This window comes from Strigops habroptila, chromosome 3 (assembly GCF_004027225.2).
Source record: "Strigops habroptila isolate Jane chromosome 3, bStrHab1.2.pri, whole genome shotgun sequence".
NCBI lineage: Eukaryota > Metazoa > Chordata > Aves > Psittaciformes > Psittacidae > Strigops > Strigops habroptila.
In genome coordinates, this window is record NC_044279.2 from 79177686 (window position 1) to 79205348 (window position 27663).

General features: G+C 46.6%; 10 protein-coding genes and 1 long non-coding RNA gene across 15 annotated transcripts in view; 7 read left to right on the forward strand and 4 right to left on the reverse strand.

Annotated features, from left to right (window-relative positions):
- LOC115605893 (histone H2A-IV) overlaps positions 1-14896 on the forward strand; it is a 26070-nt gene extending 11174 nt beyond the window's left edge. The window contains exon 3 of the mRNA XM_030480992.1: positions 14867-14896. The gene's annotated coding sequence lies outside the window, so the exon portion shown is untranslated. The remainder of the gene's footprint in view (positions 1-14866) is intronic.
- Positions 1-14898, forward strand: part of LOC115605886 (histone H3) — a 38479-nt gene extending 23581 nt beyond the window's left edge. For both annotated transcript variants that reach the window (XM_030480981.1, XM_030480980.1), the window contains 4 exons: positions 8317-8327; positions 12047-12054; positions 12883-12885; positions 14866-14898. The gene's annotated coding sequence lies outside the window, so the exon portion shown is untranslated. The remainder of the gene's footprint in view (positions 1-8316; positions 8328-12046; positions 12055-12882; positions 12886-14865) is intronic.
- LOC115605892 (histone H2A-IV) overlaps positions 1-15469 on the forward strand; it is a 17201-nt gene extending 1732 nt beyond the window's left edge. Inside the window, exons 1-2 of one of the 2 annotated variants that reach the window (XM_030480990.1) lie at positions 6043-6048; positions 14429-15469. In XM_030480990.1, the coding sequence (XP_030336850.1) occupies positions 14434-14823 (390 nt within the window). In that variant the 5' untranslated portion in view covers positions 6043-6048; positions 14429-14433 and the 3' untranslated portion in view covers positions 14824-15469. Of the gene's footprint in view, positions 1-6042; positions 6049-14428 lie in introns of those variants that run through there. The other variant, XM_030480989.1, reaches the window with a different exon arrangement.
- The window catches only part of LOC115605898 (histone H2B 1/2/3/4/6-like), a 103047-nt gene that overhangs the window by 16455 nt on the left and 58929 nt on the right, over positions 1-27663 (forward strand). The window lies entirely within an intron of this gene.
- LOC115605901 (histone H2B 5) lies at positions 3908-4350 on the reverse strand. The gene has a single exon (XM_030481004.1). The coding sequence runs from the start codon at positions 4303-4305 to the stop codon at positions 3925-3927; it is 381 nt and encodes a 126-aa protein (XP_030336864.1). The 5' UTR covers positions 4306-4350; the 3' UTR covers positions 3908-3924.
- On the forward strand, positions 4631-5109 carry LOC115605895 (histone H2A-like). Its single transcript, XM_030480994.1, has one exon. It carries the CDS (start codon positions 4667-4669, stop codon positions 5054-5056), a length of 390 nt encoding a protein of 129 aa, XP_030336854.1. The 5' UTR covers positions 4631-4666; the 3' UTR covers positions 5057-5109.
- LOC115605900 (histone H2B 1/2/3/4/6-like) lies at positions 13618-14412 on the reverse strand. Its single transcript, XM_030481003.1, has one exon. It carries the CDS (start codon positions 14214-14216, stop codon positions 13698-13700), a length of 519 nt encoding a protein of 172 aa, XP_030336863.1. The 5' UTR covers positions 14217-14412; the 3' UTR covers positions 13618-13697.
- LOC115605884 (histone H1.01) lies at positions 14969-16571 on the reverse strand. The gene has a single exon (XM_030480978.1). The coding sequence runs from the start codon at positions 16516-16518 to the stop codon at positions 15862-15864; it is 657 nt and encodes a 218-aa protein (XP_030336838.1). The 5' UTR covers positions 16519-16571; the 3' UTR covers positions 14969-15861.
- On the forward strand, positions 16636-22593 carry LOC115605907. Its single transcript, XR_003990754.1, has 2 exons — positions 16636-16749; positions 20738-22593. It is a non-coding gene; the product is annotated as an uncharacterized LOC115605907 (long non-coding RNA).
- On the forward strand, positions 24489-25488 carry LOC115605904 (histone H4). Its single transcript, XM_030481008.1, has one exon. It carries the CDS (start codon positions 25085-25087, stop codon positions 25394-25396), a length of 312 nt encoding a protein of 103 aa, XP_030336868.1. The 5' UTR covers positions 24489-25084; the 3' UTR covers positions 25397-25488.
- LOC115605896 (histone H2A type 2-C) lies at positions 26429-26956 on the reverse strand. Its single transcript, XM_030480995.1, has one exon. It carries the CDS (start codon positions 26890-26892, stop codon positions 26503-26505), a length of 390 nt encoding a protein of 129 aa, XP_030336855.1. The 5' UTR covers positions 26893-26956; the 3' UTR covers positions 26429-26502.

The following is a 27663-nucleotide window of genomic DNA, read 5'->3' on the forward strand; positions in this document are numbered from 1 at the left end:
GAGCAATGAGTTCAGGTTACCAGTTTTCAGCTTTCTGTACAATTTAGTTCATGTCTAGAAAGACATCAAACTAACCTTTGTGGCTCATATGTTTTTATTTCCTTACACTTGTGACTGCAGAGTGAAATTTGATAAGCAACTTCCCAAGGAAAATTCATTGGTAGTGCTTGAGATTTTTTTTCTTTTTTTTTTTTTTTTTAACCACATCTTCTGATGCTGATCCCAGCTGTTTCTCACCATCTCTTTCCATAGCACTTATCTTTCTCTCTCAGACAATATGCAATACACACTGGTGTCTATTAGGGAGAAGGAACTGGCAGGCAAAAAATGGCAGAGAGGTGCCACATGCCTGAAAAAAATCCAGTGAGAAGGGGGTTTTAATTTAGATCCTGTTAATCTCAGTAAAAAGAAACTCCTGGAATCATGCAACTTTCTAAGGGCACAGACAGTATGCAAGTGATGTATTGTTTGGAAAAAGTATTTGTTTGTGTTGGTGATGGTTGCCGTAGGATTGAGGAGAAAAGGCACTGCATCCCACCACTGAGAAGAGGAACTTGTACTCTCACCTCATTCCAAGATACTCTCAGCCTTATTGTTAACTATTTCACTCTGAAGGGACCATATGAAGCTGTTCTTGTCCAGATAAGAATAACACAGAAAATCAATTAATGATAACTAATGGGTAACTAAGAGAAGAGTGGTGCATTGGGTTTGTGTGGCAAGGTTTTGGTAGCAAGGGGCTGCAGGGGTGGCTTCCGTAAGAGAAGAAGAGCCAGTGAGAAGACACAGAGTCAGTGCGTCAGCCAGCTCCAAGACGAACACACTGCTGGCCAAGCCCAAGCCCATCAGCAACAGTGGTAGTGCCTCTGGGATAATGTATTTAAGAAGGGGAAAAAGTTACTAGCCAGGAGTAATTTCAGCAGGAGAGAAGTGAGAGTATGTGAGAGAAACAGCTCTGTAGACACCAAGGAGGAGGGGAAGGAGGTGCTCCAAGCACCAGAGCAGAGATTCCCCTGCAGCCTGTGGTGCAGCCCATGTTGAGACAGGCTGCCCCCATGTGCCACTGAAATCCAGTAAAATAAACTCTCCAACCAGAATGACAGAAAACTGACATGACTTTATTATGGTACTGGGTGCATGGGGCATCACTCCACCTATCATGCACACCAAGAAGAGACAGTTTACAGCTTACATACATTTGTTATATACATATTCATCATAATTCTCATAGCATATGGTAATTTGGGTAGATGAGGCTAAGCACTGTGAATTTAAAGAATGGTCTTTGCTGGTCATGGTGGTCATTTGGGGAGAAATACCCCTACTCATTTTACCCTTTTACAGACATCTGTTATTTAAGGACATGGGAATGCTTGTTTAGTCTCACCAATTAACTACATGTTCTTTCTTGGGCAAATTTATGACCCCGAGAGTAGCCTTTAGCTGTTTTCTCTAGCAGCCATTTACCTATTTCTCTTCCTCCTTATCGAAAGGAGGAAGGCCCACATCTAATTGAAAGGTTCTTCTGTTACATGCCTGCCTTATCTTGAGATTCCTTGTAGTCTTGACGATGTCTCTACACACAATGGAACACTTGTTTAATTTGGTATCACCTGCAGCCCATAGAGGTCCATGGTGAAGCAGATCTCACCTGCAGCCTGTGGAGGACTCCACACTGGAGCAGAGAGATGCCTGAAGGAGGCTGTGACTCCCTGGGAAGCCTCCACTGGAGGAGGTTCCTGGCAGTGCCTGTGGCTTCATGGAGAAAGGAGCCCACACTGGAGCAGATTTGCTGCAGGACTTGTGACCCTGTGGGGGCCTATGCTGAGCAGCCTGTTCCTGGAGGACTGGAGCACTTCATGAAGAACTGCAGCCCATGAGAAGGACTGACATTGAAATGGTTTAAGAAGAACAGTCTCCCAGAAGAGGGACCCCATGCTGGAGCAGGGGAAGAGTGCAAGGAGTCCTCTCCCTGAGGAGGGGAACTCCCATTCCCCTGTGCCCTTGGAGGGGAGGAGATAGAGAAGTCAGAAGTTAAGCCCAGGAAGAAGTGAGAGGTGGTTTTAAGATTTGGTTATTTCACTTTATCTTACTCTGATTTGATTAGTAATAAATTAAACTAATTTCCCCAAGTCGAGTCTGCTTTGCCCGTGACAGTAATTGGTGAGTGATCTCTCCTTGTCCTTATTTCAACCCGGGAGCCTTTTGTTGTATTTTCTCTCTCCCGTCCAACTGAGAAGGGGCATGATAGAGCGGCTTTGGTGGGTACCTGGCACCCAGCGGGGTCAAACTTCCACAGGTGGCTTCCCTGCCAAATCTGTGTGCAGGGAGGGCGGTGGTATGTGTGTCGTTGGTCTCTGTAATGCGTTTCGGAGAAGCGCGAGCATGAAGGAAGAGGGGGTGTGTGTGCTCCTCCCAGATCATCTCCCCCTTGTGTAGCCTGGAGGAGAGATTGCTTTTCTTAAAGGCACAGTGCCGGGCTGCCTATGCAAACTCTCCAGTGCCACACGGAGCAAAGGGGCTCTGAGGGCTCCGGGCCACCCCTTGGCTGCGGGCTCTGCCGAAGTCTCCCTCCCTACCTCGGCCGGAGCTTCCTCCCACGGCCTTGCGTGTGCACAGGGCTCAGGACTGCAGTTGCAGCCGCCATGGAGAGGCAATGGAAACTGCCGGCCTAAAGCTCAAGGGAATCGTGGAGGAAAAGTTGAGGAGAGAGGTCGGGGGACCAGTGCTGTAGTAAGCAGGCTGCCGGTCGGCGCCCTGAGCCTGACCACCCAAGGCTCTTTACCCTTACCACCCCAACACAAACATTACTCTGCGCTTCCCCAAAACGCATTACAGAGACCAACGACACACACACACCACCGTCCTCCCTGCCTCAGACTCGGCTTCTACCGAATCCCATTCACCTCACGGCCCCTCTCCCCCCGTCCGCCTTCTGCCCTCTCGGCATGGGGACTGCTGGCAAAGACTCCTTCACGCAACAGCGTCTTTCTCCCCCGAGCCAGTTCTGTTTCTTCCCGCTCGGTAACCGTGCAGGTGGCAGCCGGCACTTGCGCAAAGCGAACGTTCCCCAGCCGCTCCACCGCGCAGGAATACGACTCGGCACTGGCCAGAGGAGCGCGCATTGGCAAAGAGAGGACGGTGGCCAAGCCACAAGCGCCACCGCGACCAATCCCCGTCCTCCAGCAGCTCCTCAGGGCCGGGCGCTCCTAGTGGGGAACTCCGTGCAGTCCTCACTCAGGTCGGACCCAGCCCGGCAGCTGCGCGGCTCCGGATCCTACCGCCCGCCCCCGCTCAGCTGAGGGATTCACCGGCCAGGGAAGACCGGGGCAATGGAGGAAGAGCCCTAGCAGAGATCAGTACCGCAGGCAGGGCTGCGCGGATCAAGGAAGAGAATGCCTATGAATGCGCCTCTGTTTGCTTTCTCCTGTCCGTACGAGACTGCTAACGGGAAACGGATCCAGCCTGAAGCTTTTTACTCAGAAAATTATACGGTCACTCCGAGACCTATGTGCTTTCAATGTTCCTGGCTCACACATCTCCCATTAAGAGTACCTCACGGGGGAAGAGCAAACACCGGCTACCCAGAACACGCTTATACAGGGCATTTAATGGTAACATCTCCACACACTGCTAATGATTTCTCTGCCCCCCCCCCCCCAAGTGAAGTGGGTTCCGGGGCTGCTTCAGGAATCGTGAGGTATCAGCGCCACTGAAGCAACTACAGAATGCATTGCTTACCAGGAATTGGTTACACGTACCTAGGTTCCCTGAAACCGACAGTCCTTTCACATTACTATTATCCCCTTCCCAAAAAAGCCCAAGAAAGATAGTAAGCCAAAAGACCAACTCTTTTACTGAAAAAGTGGGTGGCTCTTAAAAGAGCCTTTTGGTAGGCTAATCCTAGCAAGGAGTACAGACACCTTACTTAGAACTGGTGTACTTGGTGACAGCCTTGGTGCCCTCGGAAACCGCGTGCTTAGCCAGCTCACCCGGCAACAGGAGCCGCACAGCCGTTTGGATCTCCCGAGAAGTGATAGTGGAGCGCTTGTTGTAGTGTGCCAGGCGCGAGGCCTCGCCAGCGATACGCTCAAAGATATCGTTGACGAAAGAATTCATGATACCCATGGCTTTAGACGAAATACCCGTGTCAGGATGCACCTGTTTCAGCACTTTGTACACGTAGATAGAATAGCTCTCCTTGCGGCTCTTACGCCGTTTTTTGTCACCCTTTTTCTGCGTCTTGGTCACTGCCTTTTTGGAGCCCTTCTTGGGCGCTGGAGCAGACTTCGCCGGCTCGGGCATCGCAACAAAGCAAGCACCTCCTACACTTCCAACACCACCGGTCAAAAGCCAGCAACTAACTCGACAGTTCACTGCAGCCCCTTTTATAGCAGCGCCGGCACAGCCGCGGCTCGTTAGCGCCGCATCGCCATTGGCTGGAAGTTCCTGTTCAGGTCGTCACACCGCCCTGATCTCTGCTATTGGACACTTCTAGATCCTCGTTTTCATTGGCTGTCACAACAACGCCTCCTACACAGCCTATCAGAGAGGGCGTCGCCGCTCCGCCCGAGCCGGATATAATCGGGCGGGCGGAGGCAGTTATTGAGTTGGTGTTTTGTTGGGTGTGTTGTGTGTGGTTTTTTCTGGCTGGTCTCTTACAAAGATGTCCGGGCGTGGGAAGCAGGGCGGGAAGGCGCGCGCCAAAGCCAAGTCGCGCTCGTCGCGGGCCGGGCTGCAATTCCCCGTGGGCCGCGTCCACCGGCTGCTGCGCAAGGGCAACTACGCGGAGCGGGTGGGCGCCGGCGCCCCGGTGTACTTGGCGGCCGTGCTGGAGTACCTGACGGCCGAGATCCTGGAGCTGGCGGGCAACGCGGCTCGCGACAACAAGAAGACGCGCATCATCCCGCGGCACCTGCAGCTCGCCATCCGCAACGACGAGGAGCTCAACAAGCTGCTGGGCAAGGTGACGATCGCGCAGGGCGGCGTGCTGCCCAACATCCAGGCCGTGCTGCTGCCTAAGAAGACTGATAGTCATAAAGCTAAAACAAAATGAAGCCATTTAAGACACAAAACAGACAAAAAGGCTCTTTTAAGAGCCACCCACAATACTCGTAAAAGGTTGAATCACGGCAATTTTTTGTTCTGAACGTAATCAGAGGCATCTAAGCTGTTTTTAGGGTATTTGCCTTAACTATGCAGCTCTCTATTCCTGCCTAGACGTGCGTTTTTATCAAAATATTTTGAGATATGGATAATTTTAACATATAGGTAGTGCAACTACATTTTCGTAGGGTAGTGAAGTAAATGTTCTTTTTAAGGAATAAGTGAGCTCTAGCTTTCTTTCACGCATTCTATGTAATATTTATTAGAGAGAAATATAAATCAAAGTCCTTGTATCAGCCTAATTTATTTCTCTGTCCTGTTGCAGTGTCAAACAGCAATTGATCACTGTTCAGCTCTGGGTAACTCGTGGTTTTCAAGCTCGGGTTGTGCAAAGCACACACAAAACCCCAAACCCTGAGAAACTTGTTTGGTCCTGACTGGCCCTGAACCAATTCTTTCACAACAGGAGGGATGTTTCCTGCTTTGGGCTATTTGCTGTTTTCCGTTTTTCACTGTGTTTTAGTGCTCTCATATAAGAGATTTGGTACTGGGTTTCCTTGGCAGAGTTAATTGCAGTGTACTGGGGAAGGATTTCAGGCAGGGCAGGGTTACCAGTGTTCTTAACAAGCTGCCTAATGTGACATGTCACCGTGGTGATGGCTGCTGTGGTTCGCTGGAAAGAGAGCTATTGCTTTTAATTTTCTTTTATTTCTGGCACTACTGCCTGAATCCAGCCTCTTCTCTATGAGGGCTGAGGAGTTTCCAGCTCCCTTCTCATTTTGGAAGAAGGTGTATGGCTCTTAGAAGAGATGCTGCTGTTCCAGCGCTGTTGCGTCAAAGTCGTTTCTCTGCTGTAGGCTGCCTTGCTTGTTTCAGTTGGGCTTTTTTTGTTGGAGGGGTTTTTTTCTTCTCTTTTTTTTTTTTTTTTTTTGTGGGTGGCTTGTGGGGGTTTTTTGGTGTGCGTGGTGGTGTTCTATTTTTTTTTTTTTTTGGTGTCCCCCCCCAGTTTTAGTGGACTTCGTGGCTGGTTTTTGGCCTTAGGATCTTGCGCAGGCTGCTGGCTGCAGAGGCTGCTGGCTTCTCGACTTTGCTGGGGCTCTTTTGTGTGCTCCATGTGGGTGGATATGGCCTTAGTGATGAGCTCTGTGGGACCAGAGCAACAGGATGGTTTTCAACATGCCCACAGGTTTACCTATCTCTATCCTTTAGAATAAGGAAGAGAGAGATGTGGGCTAACGTATCTGTGCACTTGGTGTTCATTGAGTTTAGCTTCTCTAAAGCTGAGTCAGTAACAAGCTCACCCACTTCCTCTCCTCTCTATTTGGTATGCATAACAAAACTGTCCTCTGCATATCAGAACCACTGGGGATTGCAACAAAACCGGTGAAATCGCTGGCTACACATGTGTCACCTCAAAGTTGTTCGAGAGAATTTAAATTCTAGTTTCCAGACTGTAGGAACTTTCAAGGGGATAATATTTCAGATTTATTTCCATTACAAATGAATGCTCTAGTATCAGCAATACAAATGCAGTAATGCCAAATGTAGAGCATTCATTATTATTCTCATAGTTATTACTTTTATTTCCTTATTGCAGAATGTGTTTAGGCACTATGTAGCTTTAATTTTTATATCTGGGATCTGGCTATGTGAGGTCTAAACAGTGAATGGCCACAAGACCAAGCAATTGTTGTACAGGTAAGCACTTTCATGAAGATGATGCTTAGATGTGCTTTACTAAAATTGAGGGTAAGCGGGTAGGTGGTTTTGAAAATATATGTGTGTATATATAGTGTGACAGTGAGACCAGCAGCCTCTTGTAAGATGCACAGACGGATTCCCGGTTACTTCTTTAACATTACTTCGGTCTTACAACAGCAGAATGGGAGAGGAAGGTGGAAACGCCTGCCATCAAGAGGCAAAGAGAAATCTGCCTCCTCCAGTATACGTGAATGGGACCACTTAGCGACTCTGAGGAGCTGGCACTTCGGGTGGCCCAGCAAAAGGCTGCAGATCCTCATCCCCCCCCACTTTCCCGAACCCCAGAGGGTCCGGCTCCACATCTGTCCTCCCCAGTCACCCTTGGTGAAAGCTGGACGTGCTCTGTTTCGTCTGGATTGAACAGCTGTCTACACATTGAAATGAATTATGTAGGAATTTTCTTTCTTGAGCGTTTTCTTCCTCGAGCGAAGGAAGCAGAAGAAAGAATTAAAACACTCAAAGGGTTTTTAATACCTATTAAGCAGTATGAGATTTACTGGGTAATTTAAACCCACGCGTTTAATTCGGTGATGTTAACGGAAGGAAAACTCAGGCTGTAAGACGAAATATCTCCTTGCTGTGTCAATGCAGCGGGTGGTGGATAACGAAGCGGAAGGTCCCCACCAGGACCCCTCGTTTCTTCAGAGATGGCGAAACCCTTAGGGTTTATCGGTCCAGCTGTGGCAAGCCGAGACTTTCCTGCGCCCCGCGCCGGTGCCGGAGACGTGGATTTAAGGACCGGTCTGCCTCGAAAGACTATGCTGCTCTGAGGCATCCTCCCACCCTCCTTCACTACCGGAGGCACATGAGAACAGCGGGGAGAGGCAAAAAAAAGGGTCGGATACGTTCGAGAAGTGCAGAGCAGGGTCCAGCTTTTTTCTGGATTTAAAAATCCTTTCGATTTTTCCATAGATTAAGGTGGTTTTAACTCTTCGTTGTCAAGAAATAAACATGTAGGATAAGCGTAATCCATATTATTCAATTCAGAGAAATACCGTAATTCAATCCCAGACCTTCCAAAGCATCCCGATGTCCCCTTTTATGTCGTTTTACACCCTGCGCTATTTCCTACGTTCTCTCATGCAAATGTTATCAGCTGGGAAATACTGAAGGGAAAAAAAAAAAAAAGGCGTAAAAGACTTCTCTGCCCTCATGGTGCTATGAAAAGTCTTAATCGCTCTGATCGACTTTATCAGCATTTTAGAAAAGCGCATAGTTGGATTTTTGTCCCATCGATAAATGCACAATTAGAAGCTGCTATTTTACATTTGAAGCACAACACATACACATCGCAGGGGAGGGGTTGCATGACATTTATGTATCGGTCAAGACTAAAACTCCAGGGGCTAAATATGTCTCACACCCAGGTAACCGTTTCAATTCTTTCAAGGGATCTATAACAGCAATTTCTAAAGGCAGAGTTTAAAAGCCTCTGTATGTAGGGAGCAGAACCAATTCATGTAAATTGTTTGGGTTTCCTAAGCCAGCTTAGCTGAGCCCAGGCACCCGGGGCTGCCTGCGATGCTGTCGGTCCTGTCTTGCTGGTGCTTGGAGCGCAGGAGGAGGCATCCCTTTTTAAAGCCGTATTTAGATGGGTAGAAACATTGGGGCTATGTCATTCCTATGGTAATTCTTTCCCTCTTTTCTGAGCGTGATTATTAAAGACGCTAACCTTGCTGGGGCCCGAGTGTACAGGGCAAAATACCCCAAACCCTACCATGTGGAGTGTTCAGACTGTTTCATGTTTCAGTGGCTGCTACTTGCTACAAAAGGAAAATGGTACATACAAGAGGCACATATGTCTCTTCATTGCTGTGATGCTGCACAAAGGTAGTGCAAAATTCTCCACTCTGAAGTCCAAATTTCAGCTGTAACTCTCCCTGTGTGCCCTCTTCTTAGTTTTTTTTGAAGTCTCTCTTCCATTTTCCTATGACCTTTTCAAGCACAAAATCTACCTGCAATGCAAGTAGGACTACAGGTACAAAAAAAATGTCGATTTTACTGGTGATTAAAATACCATGGTGTCCTGATACTCCTTTCACACACAAACAGCTTATTTTCCAGTTTTAAAAAGCAAGTATGTTCAGAATTGCTTCCTGAGCATTTCTGTGTTAAAAAATTAATTGAAGGACCTTTGTGATTAATACTTAGTATCTGGTTTGTTTTTTTTTTTTAATAAGGAATATTTTTGGAACAACCTCTCCATCTGGACAGGCTGCCAAATCGTTTAATTCTTTGCAGCCATCAAAGAAACCCAAACCAAACCCTAAAAAAACCTTTTCTGCCTACATAGGCCTCTGATTCTGTGACCCCTGTCCTGGAGAAAAAAGCCAACCCTGCTCATTGCAGTGCTTATTCCTTGTAGATGTGTGAGTTGGGAAGGGAGAAGGGTTATTCCCAGCTTCACTCCCCTCCACTTACAGCTGTTTTCTCCAGTGAGATTTGAGTCACGTCTTGATCTGCACTATGCTCTGATACAGCGCAATCCTGAGGCCAGGTTTTCGGAGCGCAGGGACTCATTTTTTTCCTTTAAAATATGAACAGGGCACATTTTCATTCCTGGCCCAAAGCATTGCATCCAGGTGTATGCAAGACTAAATCTTTTTCCCTTGCTGCAGATAATACCTTCTCCCTCAATGCTAATAATTTTTTAAATATATAATTTTATATTAAAACTGAAAAAGTCTCTGTGAAACTAACATAGCAATCATTTGCCCTGTGTTCTGAGTAATTATAATCTACGCACATTAGAAAAAACAATTTGGTTTCATAAGTAGGTGAGAAGATACTGATTTACTTCATTTAAAAAAAAAAAAAAAAAAGAAAAAAGAATAAAAGCAGGAAGAAGCATAAAATTGCTATATCCAGTCTGTCATTTGTTCAGGTTGTGGATAAGGTACATCTTATCCACAATAGATAAGCATCTATTTCACATTTCCGATTCTCTGTTCAGTCAGTTATTTGTTTACCCAGCTGATATATTTCACTTTTGCAGAAATAAACTCACATCTTTAATGATTAAAATGATGATTAAGTAATATAAATTTTCCTGTAGGTATGCCGACCTAAAGGAAATATAAATCTTTTAAAGAATGCTACTAACTTTATCATTCTATTACAAATAAGATGAGGGAACTTTTATAGCTGTTTCGATTGGTTTTCAGTATTCTTTATGGCTGGTTATTCACTACAGGATTAAACTGTAATGTAACTCTGATAATTTGATATACAAAAAAGTTGCTGATATAAAACCAAGTATTTTGACAAACATATTTTGACAAAAATAAATATATCCTGTATTTCAGTTGCTGTGAATGAAGAAGTATTTTAAAGATAGACATGGAGGGCAGGTAAAAACACAGTACAAAGGACTTGTTTATAGATTATGTATTTTAGCACTTTCCAGTGCTGAGGATTGTTAAGATTAATAGCCTTGATTAACACTGGTAGCTAAAGTAATTGAAGTCTTAGGTCACGGGAGCTGACTGAGAGTAAACTTTTTGATAAAACTAACGCTGCTAACACAGAACTAGATGAATCTCTCAGGTATGAGGGGAATAAAGAAGATAAGGACCAAGGAAACAAATCCAAGAGAATGAGGTATCTTCAGAAGAAGCAGAGCCCAGCAACAAAGGAAACCAAGAAGAAATCAAGAGATCACTGACCAGAATTAAGTGCTTGGAGTTGGGGATTGAGCGCTGGGTGACACAGGTATAATTGGGGGGTGCAATCTGCAGTAGGGGTCCCACTTTGGAGCACCTAGCTTCAGCTGCTCTGCATGTTGGATAAATAAACCACTTATTTACTCAGTGGATTGGAGGCTCATGTTCGTCGAGAAGGAACCTGGGGATAAGCCCTCTTGAGGCGGCATCTGCATAATTCCTACCATGGTCTAGGTGGCGGTGGCATAACTCCTGCTACACCGAGATGATGTATTTGAACACTGCCATCTTACTGTTGCTGGGTGATGTTATTTGGGCAGAGTGGATTTCAGAATACAAAGAAAACTGCTTTGAACTGAGTAGGAAAGAACAGTAAAGAACATGAATGGTGGAAGAATATGCAGTCATATAACTTTACATTCACACTATTTGATTTATTAATTTTGAACACTCATCCTCCTGTGTGATGAAACAGTCATGTTTGCTATTCTTGGTGAGACTAAATCCTACTACTTTTTCCTCTGGTGAAAAGAACAAGTACACCAAATTTTCCACAGTAGTTGATTTTTTTTTTTTTTTTTTTTTTTTTGGTCATTTCAGAGACTTTGGTCTCAGCATGGATAGAAAAATAATGGAGGTGTTAGAATAAGATCTGATGATGTGTGTGCAGGTTGAAATGCTATGCCCACATTACAGACCCCTAATATTTTCTTATCATTCATACTGACATTGAAGAAGTAACATTTTATTTTCTGTGAAGAGTTTCATAAACCTAGAAACAATCTCATATACCAAAACAGCCTTTTTTTAAAAAGTAAGGATACTTTGAAATTACTGTGTGTCGTAGCTTAAGCCCAGCCAGTAACTCAGCATTACGCAGCCACTTGCTCACTCTCCTCCTCCTTCCCCCCCTGCTCTCAGTGGGATGGGGAGGAAAACAGAAGGAATGTAAACCTCACAGGTTGAGATAAGAACAGTCCAGTAACTAAAGTATAATACAAAACTACTACTGCTACCACCAATAATGATAATGGTAAGGGAAATAACAAGAGGAGAGAATATAAAACTAAAAAAGGAAAACACTAAACACAAGTGATGCACAGTACAATTGCTCACCAGTCACTGACCAATACCGAGCCCAGCCTGAGCAGTGATCTGGGCCTTCCAGGTAATTGCCCCCAGTTTATATACTGGGCATGACGTGCTGTGGTATGGAATACCCCTTTGGCTACTTTTGGTCAGGTGTCCTGTCTCTGCTTCTTGTGTCCCTCCTTATTGGCAGAGCATGAGAGACTAAAATGTCCTTGATCAGAGTAAGCATTACCTAGCAACAACTAAACATTGGCATGTTATCAGCATTGTTCTCAGACTAAAGCTGAAAACACAGAACTGCACCAGGTACTAAGATGGAGAAAAATAACTGTTACAGCTGAACCCAGGACACTGTGAAAGCTGTGTTAATGAATTGTGCAGCACAGAGCATACAAAAACAGGAAAGACAAAAGGAATGCTAATAGATTCCTGAGTTGGGAGGCCAAAAGGCACCACTGAGATCCTACTTTAATTCAGGTAACAATAATGCCCTCTGATAGCTGTAGTTAAAACTACCTTCTTTTTTTATATACATATTTTTTTAGGACAACATAACTGAATTTCACTTTTACATGACTACAGAGAATAAAAGCCACTGACATATTCTTCTGATGATCATTATCCCTATCAGAAGATGAGCACTTTCGGTATATATTTTCTAGAGTTCCTTTCTAGTGACCCATGCATTCCCTTGCATAACCCCCCCTAGAGACTGGAATAGACCATGGTTTATTCATCTCTGTAAGTACTGGAGGTATACAGAGGCCTGGAATGTACAAGCTCCAATTCTGAGTTTGCATTAAGTCACTTGGAGAACAGATCTCTCAACTCCATTTGAAGCTGCTGAAGAATGGAGTGTGGAGGATACCTCTTCCCACTACACACCAAAACCTGATCTGAGAGGTCCCCATCAGCCTTCAAACTGAAATTAACTTTGATAACCTGGTGGCAATTTTAAGAGAGATCTGGTGCTTGTCTCTGTACCTGTACTAAGAAACAACATGTAGTCAGTACTAGAAAGATCTACTTTTGTGATCCTATGGTCCTTGTATGAACAGAGAGTATGCTTGAATTTCAGGATTATTTAATCCAGTTTGAAGGAAGGTGACAATGGCTTTGATCTGTATCTACAGCAGCATTTAATTACCCAAAAATGTCAGGGAGTGTTTCAGAAAGCCTGCAGTTTGAGTCTGCAAGACTTTAGGGCTGATTAATATCTATATGATAAACTCTCATACTTTACAAAATTAGCCCACAGTAGCTAGTTTCTTAGTTTTTAATGATATTAATGACCTATAAATACAGGAAAGGTCAAAAAGGTGAGATATTTTCTTCACTTTGTTTTTTTTTTTTAGTTACAAGAGGAATATTCTCTACCTAAAGCCATCACAGGGAGAAGTTATGCAAAAAATGTAAAAATGTTTTCAAAAATCACGTGCACAGTAGACTTATTAGAAAACTGCTGAAGATAAATAATTTTTAAAAAGGACTTGTGTTGTATTAATCGCTGGGCTACTGGTAACCACTTATTAAGATAAATGACACTTGTTACTATATAAATTCTTTTACAGTAGAGACACCTCTCGTTCTGGTACAAAAATAAAAAGACTGAGCACCATCAAGTGACAAATGTTATTATAGCAGCTACAACGCTGTACCTGGATAAGTTCCCAATAGTAACAATCTTCCTTCCTGCCTTTTAACGTTCAATTCACAATGCATACAGCATGAACATACTTAAAATTAATAGTAATGTATTGCACAAGGAATACAACAATCGGTAAACTGTAATAACTTCATAAGGAAACTACTGCCTAGAAATGCAATTAAAAGGAAAAACCCAAAACTTTAGTTATAGCAAGTAATTTGTTGCCCAGATAAAGTATGTTCCCCGACACAGAAAATTGGAGAACAATATTTTGTCACAGTTAATCTGAAGTGGCACTTGAAAAATTACTGTTCACTAAGAATCTACGAAAAAGAGTTAAAGGGTAACTTGACTGAACAGCCCTTTTATTGAAAACATGGGTGGCTCTTAAAAGAGCCTTTGGGTTAAAACTGTCGCTCTGAGGCGCTCTACTTGGAGCTGGTGTACTTGGTGACAGCCTTGGTGCCCTCGGAGACCGCGTGCTTGGCCAGCTCACCCGGCAGCAGGAGCCGCACAGCCGTCTGGATCTCCCGAGACGTGATGGTGGAACACTTGTTGTAGTGCGCCAGGCGCGAGGCTTCGCCGGCAATGCGCTCGAAGATGTCGTTAACGAAAGAGTTCATGATGCCCATGGCCTTGGACGAGATGCCCGTGTCGGGGTGCACCTGCTTCAGCACCTTGTAGACGTAGATGGAATAGCTCTCTTTACGGCTCTTCTTGCGCTTCTTGTCCCCCTTCTTCTGCGTCTTGGTCACCGCCTTCTTGGAACCCTTCTTGGGCGCAGGAGCGGACTTGGCTGGCTCAGGCATCGCAGTGAGCGCCTGTCTCACAGATCCCAAGAACAACAGAGGAAAGAGTGGAGAAAGAATCAGAGTGTACTGATTCGGGGGCCACATCTTTATAGCTGCCTCTTGCAAATGAGCAGCATTCCCGTTGCCTACTTTCATTGGTCAGAACCCAACAAGACGTCATAATGCGCCTATGCCCGACTTTTATTGGTTAGAATTCGATTCAGTTTCTGATTGGCTGCGCAGAGAAGACCTACTTCTCAGCCTATCAGTGAAGGGGCGAGGTGGGAGAGCGAGACTATAGCTGTGGAGCACTGGTAATTTTCTGTGTTGTGCTGCTGGTGGCTCTTGGCACCCACCGACCTAGCAAGCGAAGATGTCCGGGCGCGGGAAGCAGGGCGGGAAGGCGCGCGCCAAGGCCAAGTCGCGCTCGTCGCGGGCCGGGCTGCAGTTCCCCGTGGGCCGCGTCCACCGACTGCTGCGCAAGGGCAACTACGCGGAGCGGGTGGGCGCCGGCGCGCCGGTGTACTTGGCGGCCGTGCTGGAGTACCTGACGGCCGAGATCCTGGAGCTGGCGGGCAACGCGGCTCGCGACAACAAGAAGACGCGCATCATCCCGCGGCACCTGCAGCTCGCCATCCGCAACGACGAGGAGCTCAACAAGCTGCTGGGCAAGGTGACGATCGCGCAGGGCGGTGTGCTGCCCAACATCCAGGCCGTGCTGCTGCCCAAGAAGACCGACAGCCACAAAGCCAAAGCCAAGTAAACATAAGGCTTTCGCTTGTGCGGCAGGTTGCCTCTTCCAGAGAAAATAATCCAAAGGCTCTTTTAAGAGCCACCCATGAAATCATAAGGGAGCTCAATTATCTGTAATATACTTAAGCCATTTTATATGAACTACTCAACCCATGTTTTGTCTCATATTCTCCATGTTTATTAACAGTATTTTTGGCTTGGTGGTAGAAGCAACAATTTCCACGTTTTCATTAACACAAAGTCGCGCCAAAACGTCCTCCCAAAGCAAGTTCTTTCTGGTGTGGGATATTTCTTGTGTAGTTAGTTCTTATCCTAGAGAACATGGGAACACCATTTCGGCGAAAGCTCCCGTCTCTTCCCCTCTCTTCCGCGTTTTTCTTCTCTGAGAGGGGCTGGAACAGCACCAGAGATACCAGGCATAATCGTCTTCGGGGAAGGGAGGGGGGAAGGGTGGGGGAAGGGTGGGGGAAGGGGCAGCGGGCCGGGCTCTCCGCTGGCCAATCCTTGGTCTGGGCGGGCTTTTTCAATACTTAAAGCTCTTTCTCATCGGGAACAAAAGGAACGGGAGAGCTCAGGGCTATTTTCGGGTCAGTAAGAAACTCCTCCCCTCCTCCCCCAGACAAAACCATTTAACAGAAATAAAAGATTAGACATGGCTCAGTAGTAGTTTGCCTGGCATTCCTATTACTTTTGTTACAAAATATAACCTTAAAAAAAACCCAAATCCCATACATCAGATTTTTATCAAATTATTGTAAAACATTGCTTCCTGGGAGTCTAACCAATTACTTGACAAAAAAAGATGTAAAACTCTACACTTCCCTAAAGCTCCGCGTCATACCGTGCTCGTTACCATTTCTTTCGGTAATTTTAACGTGGGGGGGGGGGGATAAGACAGAATTGACCTCTGACAACTTACGAATTACTGGATCCTTGTTGCAAGTTACAGACGGCCTCGGTGCCTCAGCTCCTTTAGGGAAAGTGTGGGTGGCTCTTAAAAGAGCCGTTGGATAGCAAAATATGTAGACCAGAACTCTTCCGGTATAATTTACTTTTTCTTGGGCGCCGCCTTCTTCGCCTTGGCTGCTTTTGGCTTGGCTGCCTTGGGCTTAGCTGCTTTGGGCTTCACCGCTTTAGCCTTGGCAGGGCTCTTTGCTGCCTTCTTGGGGCGACCTGCCTTGGCTGCTTTCTTGGGGCTCTTGGCCGCCTTCTTGGCTGCACCGGCCGCCGGCTTCTTAGCTTTTTTAGGGCTTTTCTTCCCCGCCGCAGCTTTCTTGGGCTTCTTGGCGGCGCTGGCGGGCTTCTTGGCCGCTGGCTTCCTAGGTTTGGCTGCGGTCGCCCGCTTCTTGGGGGCTTTTTCTTTCACCTCTCCCGGCTTCTTATTTAAGCGGAAAGAACCAGAGGCACCCGTGCCCTTGGTCTGCACCAGGGTGCCTTTGCTGACAAGACTCTTGAGCCCCAACTTAATGCGGCTGTTGTTCTTCTCCACATCGTAGCCACCGGCGGCCAGCGCCTTCTTGAGCGCGGCAAGAGAGAGCCCCTTACGCTCCTTGGAGGCGGACACGGCCTTGGTGATCAGCTCGGTGACGCTGGGGCCCGCGGGCTTCCGGGCTTTGGAGCCGCCTGCCGCCTTCTTCGGCTTCTTGGCGGCCTTAGCACCGGGAGCGGGAGCGTCGGGGGCGGCGGCGGGAGCGGTCTCGGACATCGCGGCGGCGGCAGCACCGTCCTCTACGGAGCAGGCAACGCAATTGGGTTGGCGCGGGTCAGCTGCTCGTATTTTTAGCGAGGAGCCGCGCGGTGATTGGTGCGTTGCAGAGCCCGCCTCTCTGTACGGCCGGGGAGCTCTTCGGTGTGCTCGATTTGTGTTTCTTTGGACTCACAAAAGTGTATTTTCCTCGGAATTTCTGCCACCAAATCGCCCCGTTTCCCTGATGAGGTAGGAGAAGACCATGTACTTGCGTTCGGGAGAGTTTCCAGTCGCAAACATGCGGGCTGAGGTAAAGGAGAGGCGATAAATCCCGTGTGCTGCTGCTGGAGAGACCTCTGAAGAGATAAACTTTTGTTTTTCCTTGCAAATTAAAAATTTCCTTTTGACATAAATGTTACAGCAACGACTCAGTCTGATTCTTTAGAGGGTTTTCTTGGGGTCAAAGTTGAAATTTACCGATTTAAAGCTAATTTGACAGTTTAAAGTGATTTTGAAGAGGAGGAAGTAACACAAACTCCTCTTTCAGCTTTGAATATGGATTAAGAACCGGTTCCTTTGACCATGTGTTTTACCTCCTAAAACGCTAAAGTCTAGTGAAATAGTGTCTCCTATAATCTCCTATTATTTTTTTTATAGATCTATAAGCAATTTGTTAATATCTGGAGATTTATGAACATACTGTTTTATTATCTCTTCCTGGAATTTCAGTATAAGGGAGGCAAACTTACCCTGTTACTCTGTTGGGTGTTTTTTCTTTTGTTTGTTTTCAGTATGAATTTCTGTACCAATTCTCAACTAAATCAAGCTATTTCTTTTCATGTTCCATTTCAGTTTCAACTAAACAGTCATTTGATATCTGATGTTGCAAAACTGCAGCTTTGTAAAAGAAAACAACCTCCTAAACTTCTGGTGATATTTACTGAAATTATCTTTGTCTCTCTGGTAATTTAAGATGTGCAAGGACTAGCATAGCAGTTTAGTAGTTACGCTTTTCCTGCTTAGAGAGTGTTATGTATTTTCTCTAATAGTAAGGTTAATAGAATTTAAAACCATATTATCATCTGGAATGTTTTTTTATGAATCTCATAGAATATGTCTACACAAAGGTTTATCTAAAGCCAATTCTGAATCCTCTTCCCACTTTAAATAAAACTCATCTAATTCTTCAATATGCATTTTATAGCTATCACTGAAACGAGGAAATGCTTTTAGGACAAAAACTAAAGCACTTTGTGATAACCTTTTGACAAGGGGAGTGGTAGGGCCGTAGGTCGTTCCTAAAGAACTAGGAAGAATTCAATCAATATCGCTATCTGGTGGAAGGTGATTTAAAATGCTGAACAGAGCAGAGCTCTGGAACAATATTTCATTAACCTGTACCCGATTATAAGCAAGTGTATTATCTATTGCTTTTTGTAGTTATTTCAGAATCAGAAAGACTACACTTCAGCCCTGTTCTCTGGTTTCCTTTGATATTACCAGCTATAACATATAATGTGAACACAGTACTTAAATCATATTAGTAACTAAAATTTCAGATTGTATGAATAGGTAGGTTTGTGCAAATGTAATCCTATTTCCACCTTGTTTCATTTACAATGGCTGTTCTGTAAATACTAAATGTGTATATAACATAAAAAAAAAAAATAGTTTGCAATAAAATTGGGTTTCAGTGAGTATGAAACTGGATAAATGCAATGAAGGGAAAATTTCAACCTGCACACTAGACAGAAAAAAAAAAAAAAAAGGTTGCAAGAAAAGTGCACCTGAGTGCTATAATGCTTCAATAGGAAGACAGCTGGGAGAAGGGCTAATCAAATTACGACCTTAAAGATCGTGCTTGTACCAGTTACACAACATAAAATAAGGATACAGGAATGAAATTAAGTTGGAGTGGATGTGGGTATTGAAGATATACCTTAACAGATTAGCAAAACTGAAGTAAAATAAGTATGTATATATTTTAAGTCTGTGTCCTAGGTGTGTTTATAAATCAGTGAATGAGATTTTCTATTGACTTGACTACACAATGAAATGAAGTAGCAATGCTGGGAGGAGATGACATTTAGCAGCTATCAGGACCCTTCATAGCACATAGGCAGAAGAGAAAAGCTTAGACCTTGAAGTGACATGTCAGCAAAATAAGAACTCATGCTGCCTACTCTTGTTATTTTGAACTTGTACACATTTACTTCAGTAACCTTCACTGGAGGAGATTTAAATACTCCAGCCCTCAGCTGTGGCTTCACAGATTGTTGATTCACATTTATTGGTTGGATTGGTTGAAACTGATGTGGTTAAAATGGTCGCCATCCCAGTTGTCTGCCTGGCTTTTCTCTCAGCAGTTGCTGCCGTCTCCCAGTTCCCAACAGGGACAGCTAATAATATGTGTAGCAGCTTCTGATCTCCAACAGTTACAGTCTACTATCTTAAAAAAAATATAAAATGAAGTGACTTCAGAAATTTCCTGACATAGAAGCTCTGATCTTTCTTTTTTTAGTGGCTTTGCAGCAAAGACATGGAATAACTTTAGCAATGTAGAATTGCTGCTTGGAACACGTGTTCTTCTCTACATGAAAGAAATAAATGCAGGAAAAACATTTTGGAAAGTTGAGGTGTGTTTGGCAATTTTAAAAAGAGTTTGCTCTGCAGTCAGGGCATATTAGTTTAGAAGGCATGGACAGATGTACTCAGGCAAAGAAAAAAATGTGGTGAAGGATTACATAAAAGGCAGGAATAGCAGCTTCACCTACAGCTGAGCAAATGAGAAAAGGAAATAATTCTGTTTAGGCATAGGATGTTTTAGAAAGACTTCGTGAAGAAGGTGCCATGTAGACGCTGATGTGCAGTTTGGCTTTCCTAAGAGAGTGGAGGGACCTAGACTTCATCATTCATTAAAAGAGAAGAGCAGTGACATCAGGATCTCCAGAGCTACTTTTTGGAAAGAGCACCACTGTAATGTCTACTACATCTGAATTACTTCAATCCTTTCTACCTTGTGGACACCCCAGCAGGCCACACTACATCATAAACCTGCACAAGATTGCAATCTGAACCCTTGCAAGTCACTTCCCTTCAGATACCCAGGTCTGTCCAGCTTTTACAGTTACCTTTTGAGACCTCTTGGCATAAACAAGAAGACACAGGAACCACAGCCAAGGTCTGGCACTGCACCTGAGAGCTATCAAACATTCCCATCTCCAGTTTAGGACCTGCTAGTACTTGTTCCTAAGAAAATGAACTCTGGGTTATATTTAGATAGGTTTGTAGTAATGAGAGGTAGCACGGTAGTTGTTCTTCTCAAGCAATTTTGTTAGAAGGCATTAGCATGAGAGCTAGCCGTACCATGTGGCTAATGGGCTGCTCTACCTGCTGGAGGTGAGAGCCATGGTCAGTCATTCTTAGACAGCTGGTGGAAGTACACCTCTGCACCACAGTCCCTCTCCTTCCTTCAAGTGACAATTTCCAGAGAGATTTAGGTGAGGAACTTTATATTATGCGCTACACTCCTGCAGACATGTTCCACAGGAAAGAAGTGTAAATACTCTCTGCAACCATGATTACACTTCTATTACAGTGTTACACCCATGCCTTACTTGCCCTCAGTGACTTCATCCTTCATCTGAGTTACAAATGCAGTAACTTGTGTGATCAAACCAGCCCGCACAGTTTAACAACTTTTAACCCTTAGCTAAGGAATTTTAAAGTGGTACGTACCAAACTACAAACTTGTTGCAGCTCAGCAAATAAGTTTCTACCTACATAATGCTAATGTTGCTGCTGCTGCTGTTGTTAAGACTCCTAAGTGTACTGAGGCCACACAAGGCCTTTTAAATCCGGTGTATGGCTGAGCATCTGGAGTGGGCAGCACAAATAGGGTAGGGCAACGGATGACTGTCCCTGTAGACTCAGCTTCCTGGAATGTTGCATGCTCCTCCCTGTACTCTTGGTTAAGGGTTGGGGCATCTGTTGTGGCATTTCTTCATCATTGCCACGGCATGTCATTTGGATATTGAAAATCTATAGTCCAAAATCTGTACATGTCCATAGTTAGGAGGCACTGGGAAGGATGCTTTTCCTGGGAAAGCAGAAAAAAACCCAGCAAAAATGCAGAGAAACCCTTCCCAGAATGGCTGATATGGAAAAAACGTGCACTTTGTTGTCTAATGTACAGTAGTTTACCAGGTTAACACATTTTTGTTTTTCTCACACACAGGCAAATAAAAGGTCCTCACTGTCAGTCAAGTATCAAGGAACAAAATTATTTATGTCTTAAAGTACTTTGGTCTTCTAAAACTAATCTAAGATACTTGACGAACCATCTTCTGAACCACCCTGGCATGCTTTGGACATAGTCATCAACCAGCAACTGAGGACCTGAGACAAACTGTCCATGAAAGGCAAGCAGCATTAACAGAAGCTCCATTAGCCGTGGCTCCCCAAAGAAAGAAACTATTTCCTTCTGAATTGCCAATGTCCCTCTTTCACCTGCATTTAATATTGAATTCCACCAAGAAAAGGTGCCACCACACTGTCCTTTCAGAGCGTCCTCTGTCAGCACTGAAGCCTGGCTCCTCAGACCTGTGAGCAATTCACAGAGAGTGATGCTGAGCAATTCACTCTTCCTCCCCACAACACCCAGCACTTCTGTGTTTTCTGCCCTCCAATCTTTCCGATTTGTGTGGCAGTGCTCCCTGTGACTGCCAGTAAGAGGGAGGGAGCAACATGGCCTATCTATAAGTCCCCTCCCACTCCAACCAGACCTACTTTTGGTGCCTATGGAGGGATAAACTGCTCCTGGACACGTAGTGCACGCACAGCTGTTCTCCAATCCACCATCTCCATGGCTGGTGACACCCAGGTGCTGATGTGACAGGCTTCCAGGTACATTTGGGTTGGCAGGCAACCCTTTCTTTTTGCCACACAGGCAGTGATAGTGGCACCCAGACAGAGTAGCCTGGACTTCTGCCATCACTGAAAGCCAAAGCACTGTGTCACACACTGGGTAAAGATGCTCTCATTAAGCGATGCTGACTTGCTGGTTTTGCTGAGAGGTGTGGGGCTGAAGCAGCTACCGGCTCCAGATAAGGCTGTTTGTGCCATCTTTCTAGGGCAGGAGTATCACAAGGTAATACTTGTGTGCCAGCAACATGGGCTGTCTTCCCATAGACGCGAGCAAAAAGGTTTTGGAAAGTTGTTCAGTGTGTAAGAGTGCTATGCCATAGCTTATGTTTTTCACAGCACATGCTTTGTGGCTGGCAGTCCATGGGCTGGTGCCAGAGCACTGCTGTCCTTGGTTAGGAGGTCATCCAGACTGCCAGGGGCACTGGAAGGGCCAGCTGGTGCCCAGACATCTCCACAATATACAAATGAGGCCAGACACTCATCACTCCTGCTGTCAGACAGTTAGGAAGTCAGGAATCTGGCTTTACAGGCTCATGGGAGTCCATGTGCACAGTGTGGGCACATTCAAGAAGGATATTTCACCTATTTTGCCTGCAACTTGCCTTGTATAATCTGGTTCCAGAAAGAAGGCTTGCCTTCCATAAGTGTATTAATTCTAAATCTTGGTCTTCCTGACACTTTTCTTTTTTTTTTCCTGTTTTGGACACCGAAAATGCAATCAAGTTTTGATTGATGCATGCGTGAAATGAGCCGAATAATAAGTTTAATCTCTGTGTGCTATTTGAGGTTAGTAGTTTATAACATCTTACATTTAATTGTGTGGTTAACAAGACTAGCACACAAGGCCAGCACTGAGCAGCTAGCACCAAGGATCAGCCTGTGTCCAGAGGTATAAGTATAGAGGTAGTAAGTAAAGAGAAACCAGCTGCAGGTTAAGGTTTATCCAAACTGCAATAGGAGACACCTATAAGGAAGGAAACTTAAAAAAACAAATTATCTAAAGCTGTTGAGAAAAGGGCCTGCTGATCAATAAAGTAAATATTTGAGTAATTCTGATATTAACTGTCCAGATCTAATGCATGTTCATTTATATAAACATCTTCCTGAGGTGGTGGTGGGAAGAAAATAAATAAAGAAAAAAAGAACCAAAACCTCAGTGGATGCAAAGGTGTAATCTGTGCTTGGTTTATCAATTCTTTAGAGCAAAACAGGCCTTTAGATGCTAGAGTACATGGAAAGGCTTTCATGGGTGACTCTTGTCACCAAATCACTAGACGAGGGCAGGAATTTTTGTTTCCGTTTTACACTAATGAAAAGGTTCTTACACTTGAAAACTGGTTGTAGGTTTATGGTTTTTTTTTTCATTTTACAAGATGTGCTTATTCTCCTAACGTGGTGAATGTTCTTAGCGCTGTGGTTTTAGTTTTTGTTTGGTTTTTTTTGTCACCTTCTCTGTAGGGTAGAAGGGTCACCTCATTATGGTCTCTTCAGTGTTGAAGGAGACACAAGCTCTATTGGGCTAGTACTGGGGGGGGCACAAGCTGTAAGTCTGGGGGAGGACAAAGTAAGAATACAGAACATAGAAGCAGAACTTGTTTCTGCAGTTCAGAATATCAGCATGGATCCAGAGTGGGGAGAAATGAATGAGCAAGAGGAATGGAACAATCTCGAGATTGTGCTGCCCTTTGAATTGCATTCTGGAAAGAGACATACGATCAGAACACTGGAAGAACTGAGTAATTCACAGGAAACTTCCACCTGAGCCAATATCCCATCTGTGACAGAGGCCAGTAAAAAAAAAAAAAAAAGAATGTAAGAACAATAAGTGGTATCTCATGAAAATGATCCCTTAGGTCCTAGTGATTTGCAGGCCAAGGACTCACCGAGTCAGAGGGGATGTCTTTGAATTAAGGAGCTTTAAATGGACTTTGTTGTGGTGTGTCCTGTGCACTCATTAATTGCTTTTTCTGGACGTAACATACCTCATTTTTCATGCTTTAGGGCGTGGCGTTAGCACAACAAATTATAAAAGGTTGAGGAATAGGTACAGTGGGAATGGCAGATGGGCAAATGGCTGATGGACATGTATACTACATGGAGTGTATCCCTTTCATAGAGGAGAATGACGTTTATATACAGTTAATTTCCTCTCTGTGTGTGTACAAAATGGTGCTGGAAAACATGCTTTCTATGGTGTAGATGAAGTGGGTCAAAGTGGCAGCCAGCAAAGAGAGTGAACTTTCCTTCAGCTGAAGAGAGGTGAAAAAAATAGAGCTGAAGAAGAGGGAATGACAAATCATTTTAAAAAACCAAAAAGAAATTAGGTGTCTTCAGAGCCAGGCAGGGGCACTTCTATATAAAATATCTGAGCTGAAAAACGCTGGGGAAGAATTACCTCACCATTATATTTTTAGATCACATCACTCACACAGACCTTCCCTCCTGGAGTCACTGTAACTGAGGCAGAAGCAAATGCCAATATCAGAGAGACAAAAGGTTGTCAGACCTCACAAAGATCTTCCGGAGTCCTTCATCTTGAAGGGCTCTGCTCTGTATCTGTGTGTATAATGACATGTTCAGCCATGATGAGCACAGGCAAATGCTCCATGTTTGAATTATGCCAATCTCATAGCCCCAGCAGGACCTGAGCCATGAAAGGATAGACTGCAAGAATAGCCAGCAGAAATGAGGTATGGATTGAACACTCATGATGACCCATTTTGAGAGTCATGAAGTCATACCAAAATAACAAAGAGAAATGTTGTCACTGGCAAAAGAAAAGCATATTACATGAAAGAAAAAGTATCTATCAACTCAGAATTACATCAGGCCTTTGAAAACATGCACATAGCTGACATAGGCATTTTTGTTGTGCATTTGACATACATGACAAATTTAGACCCAGTTAGTAGGACTGATCTAAATAGAAATATACTGCTTTCTAAATGTTACCAGGATGTCTGGGACTTACTATGAAGCAACACTACAGGAACAGGGTAGAAAATAGAGTGTTTTGTCAATTTCTATAATGAAAAAGCCCTTTGTGGACTCATGAGTCTGAGTCAGGCATAGCCAGCTTTAGTTTATTTCTGGTCTGAAGTGAAGGCATAGACATGATTTTCCTTATGCTTCAATGCATATAACACAAATACAACCATAAGGCCACGGGGGTGACATGTCAGTTCTTAAATTTAGCAGCTGGTTCTCAATACTACCACGGAGTACTTCCGATGTGACCTTAGAACTAATGAGAAATGGTCAGCATGACCTTCGGAACGGTCCGCGAAGGATTCAAGGCCTCCAGGTACCAGCTCACTGACACGCTCCGCCCCTCAGAGAGGGAAGGTCTGTGCGCCCTCGCCCCCCTCTTGGGTGGGAGAAGCCGGGAAACGGCGCTTCAGGGTCCCCGGGACTAAGGGATGGCGAGCGGGGCGGAGGCAGAGGCGGGGACCGGCGCGGCAAAGCCGGCCGGCGCCCGGGGAGGTGCCCGAGAGCGGCGAAGGGCGAAGGCCCCGCCCCGCGACGCCCGCGCAGGGGAAGCAGGCCCTGCCCCCGTCAGCCGTGCCCGCCCCTGCTCCCAATCAGGTCGGACCATAGCGTATAAAGAGCGCGGCGCGCCCAGCTGCAGCCCACAGCTCGCAGCGGAAGCAGCGGAGATATGTCTGGGAGAGGCAAAGGCGGGAAGGGGCTCGGCAAGGGTGGCGCTAAGCGCCACCGTAAGGTGCTGCGCGATAACATCCAGGGCATCACTAAGCCGGCCATCCGCCGCTTGGCTCGGCGTGGCGGCGTGAAGCGCATTTCGGGGCTCATCTACGAGGAGACGCGCGGCGTGCTGAAAGTGTTCTTGGAGAACGTGATCCGCGATGCTGTCACCTACACGGAGCACGCGAAGAGGAAGACGGTGACCGCCATGGACGTGGTGTACGCCCTGAAGCGGCAGGGACGCACTCTGTACGGCTTCGGCGGCTGAAGCCTTCGGCTCTCACATAACACTCGCGAACCCAAAGGCTCTTTTAAGAGCCACCCACTTTGTCTTTCGAAAGAGCTGTGTTGCTGTATTCAGTTTCGTTTTTTGCTCTTGCTCCTCGTCCCCGATGTTTCTTTTTGGCAGAGCTGTAGCCGGCTTGGCTTAACTGTTTGCCTCTGAGCTCGTCTATAGCGCTCTGCGGCAGCGTTACTCTGGTTCTTCTGTTTACTTTCCACTTCTCAGCCGCTGCTTTTCTAGGAGCGTGCCTGGGGCGCTCTGCCGTGCAAGGCGAACGCTGTACTGGTTTGTGGCTTCCCGAAGCCCTTTGCCGGTGCCACGGCATCTTGGAAGCTGCTGGGACCTGAAGGATAAGCCGGCTGCCTTTCAGCAGCAGCTTCGTGAAAGCGGGCCGAGGCGATCATCCGCCTTCGCTGGGGAAATAAAAAGGGCGAAAGCCATCTCTTAACTCGCTAAGGTCTTCAGTACACGCCAGCGGTGGCCCCTGTGCGTCGTCCCGCGTGCTCGCGCCTGAATGGGGTAAGGGCAGTGACGGCACCGGGTTCGCTTCGGCCGGCGGGCGCGGAAGGGGGTCCGCGCTCCCATGGCGGGAGGAGTATGTGCGTGGTGGAGGTCTGGCGGTATCTGCAGCCGGGCCCCATCTCTGGCAGGGAGCAGTTCGAACACACTCACTCTCACGAAAAGCCCGCATGGGCCACGGTTGGCTCCGGGCAACTCTACGCTCGGCTGAGCCCGTGCTCCGCGGGCGCTCGCCCCGGCACAGCACCACCCGACCCGACCCCCTCCCACCATCGCACAGGAGAAAGAGTAGCACAGCAGATGGGTCGATGGGCGGGGCACACACAAAGGAAAAATACATTTCCTTCCCTAGCCGTGCCTGAGCGCTCAGCGATAACCGCGCCGCGGCGGCTGCAGAAGGAGAGAGGTTGGTCTCCACCCGTATCGTGCCGACTCTCCCACGAGAAACGTGGGGACCCAATCCCCTGGCACCCACTTAACAGCATTTCAAGCTCCTTCTCGAGACTGTGGGTGGCTCTGAAAAGAGCCTTTGGGGTTCGCTTCAGTGCGCGGGAAGTTTATCCGCACCCGGTTTACTTGCTCTTGGCTTTATGGCTCTCAGTCTTCTTGGGCAGCAGCACGGCCTGGATGTTGGGCAGCACGCCGCCCTGCGCGATCGTCACCTTGCCCAGCAGCTTGTTGAGCTCCTCGTCGTTGCGGATGGCGAGCTGCAGGTGCCGCGGGATAATGCGCGTCTTCTTGTTGTCGCGAGCCGCGTTGCCTGCCAGCTCCAGGATCTCGGCCGTCAGGTACTCCAGCACGGCCGCCAGGTACACCGGCGCGCCGGCGCCCACCCGCTCCGCGTAGTTGCCCTTGCGCAGCAGTCGGTGGACGCGGCCCACGGGGAACTGCAGCCCGGCCCGCGACGAGCGCGACTTGGCCTTGGCGCGCGCCTTCCCGCCCTGCTTCCCGCGCCCGGACATCTTCGCTCGCTGAGTCGCTCAGCCGCTCCTAAAACCTTGTCGCTAACGTAGCGTTAAAACAGGTGAGATGCCTGCGCCCTGACGCCAGGCCTTATATCCCTTCCCTTTGCGCGGCCGGCGGCTCCCGATAGGCCGAGCCGCCTACTCGCACAATACGCACCCAATGGCGCAGCGAATCTCGTCCCGACCAATCGCGAGGGGCGCAGGCGCTTGGAAGGTCTCCGCCCGCGCTCCCGCGGCGCCCAAGGATGAGGCGGCAGGGGCGGGCTTCGGCAGGCGGCTCCGCCCGTTCGCAACGGTCCGACCCGCGGGGGCCGCGCGCCTTGTACTTCCTGCGGTTCTCTTCTACTTTGTTTTAAGCGCTCTGAATCGGGACGGCAAAGTGCGGGTTGGAGGGCGCAGCTGAGGGGGCAGAGAGGGAGGGAGAGACAACGCGGCCGTGTCGGTGAGCGGGAGTGAAGGGGGAGGTGAAATGCCTTCCTCCCCGCCCCCCACCCCCCGTTCATGCTGGGATTTTTACGCGCGGTATGGTTTTGCTCCTTACCAACATTGGTTCACCTGACTTTCCAAAACTATACACGCTTTCTTGCACCGCAAAACCACCACAGTTCACTCCCTTCCAGCCGTCCCGGTCCCTCCCCTGCAAATGCACAAAGGGGAATACTCCCTGAACATAGCCTCTGCCTTTTTAATATCTAAAACGTCACTTACAGCCTGCTATTTGTATACTGGTCTAACCCCGACCTTTCCCGTCTTCTAAAACTGATCACG

Bases quoted from the DNA above. Each gene is read 5' to 3' on its own strand.
- LOC115605896 (XM_030480995.1), bottom strand. From the start codon at position 26,892: ATGTCCGGGCGCGGGAAGCAGGGCGGGAAGGCGCGCGCCAAGGCCAAG.
- LOC115605884 (XM_030480978.1), bottom strand. From the start codon at position 16,518: ATGTCCGAGACCGCTCCCGCCGCCGCCCCCGACGCTCCCGCTCCCGGT.
- LOC115605900 (XM_030481003.1), bottom strand. From the start codon at position 14,216: ATGAAAGTAGGCAACGGGAATGCTGCTCATTTGCAAGAGGCAGCTATA.
- LOC115605901 (XM_030481004.1), bottom strand. From the start codon at position 4,305: ATGCCCGAGCCGGCGAAGTCTGCTCCAGCGCCCAAGAAGGGCTCCAAA.
- LOC115605904 (XM_030481008.1), top strand. From the start codon at position 25,085: ATGTCTGGGAGAGGCAAAGGCGGGAAGGGGCTCGGCAAGGGTGGCGCT.
- LOC115605895 (XM_030480994.1), top strand. From the start codon at position 4,667: ATGTCCGGGCGTGGGAAGCAGGGCGGGAAGGCGCGCGCCAAAGCCAAG.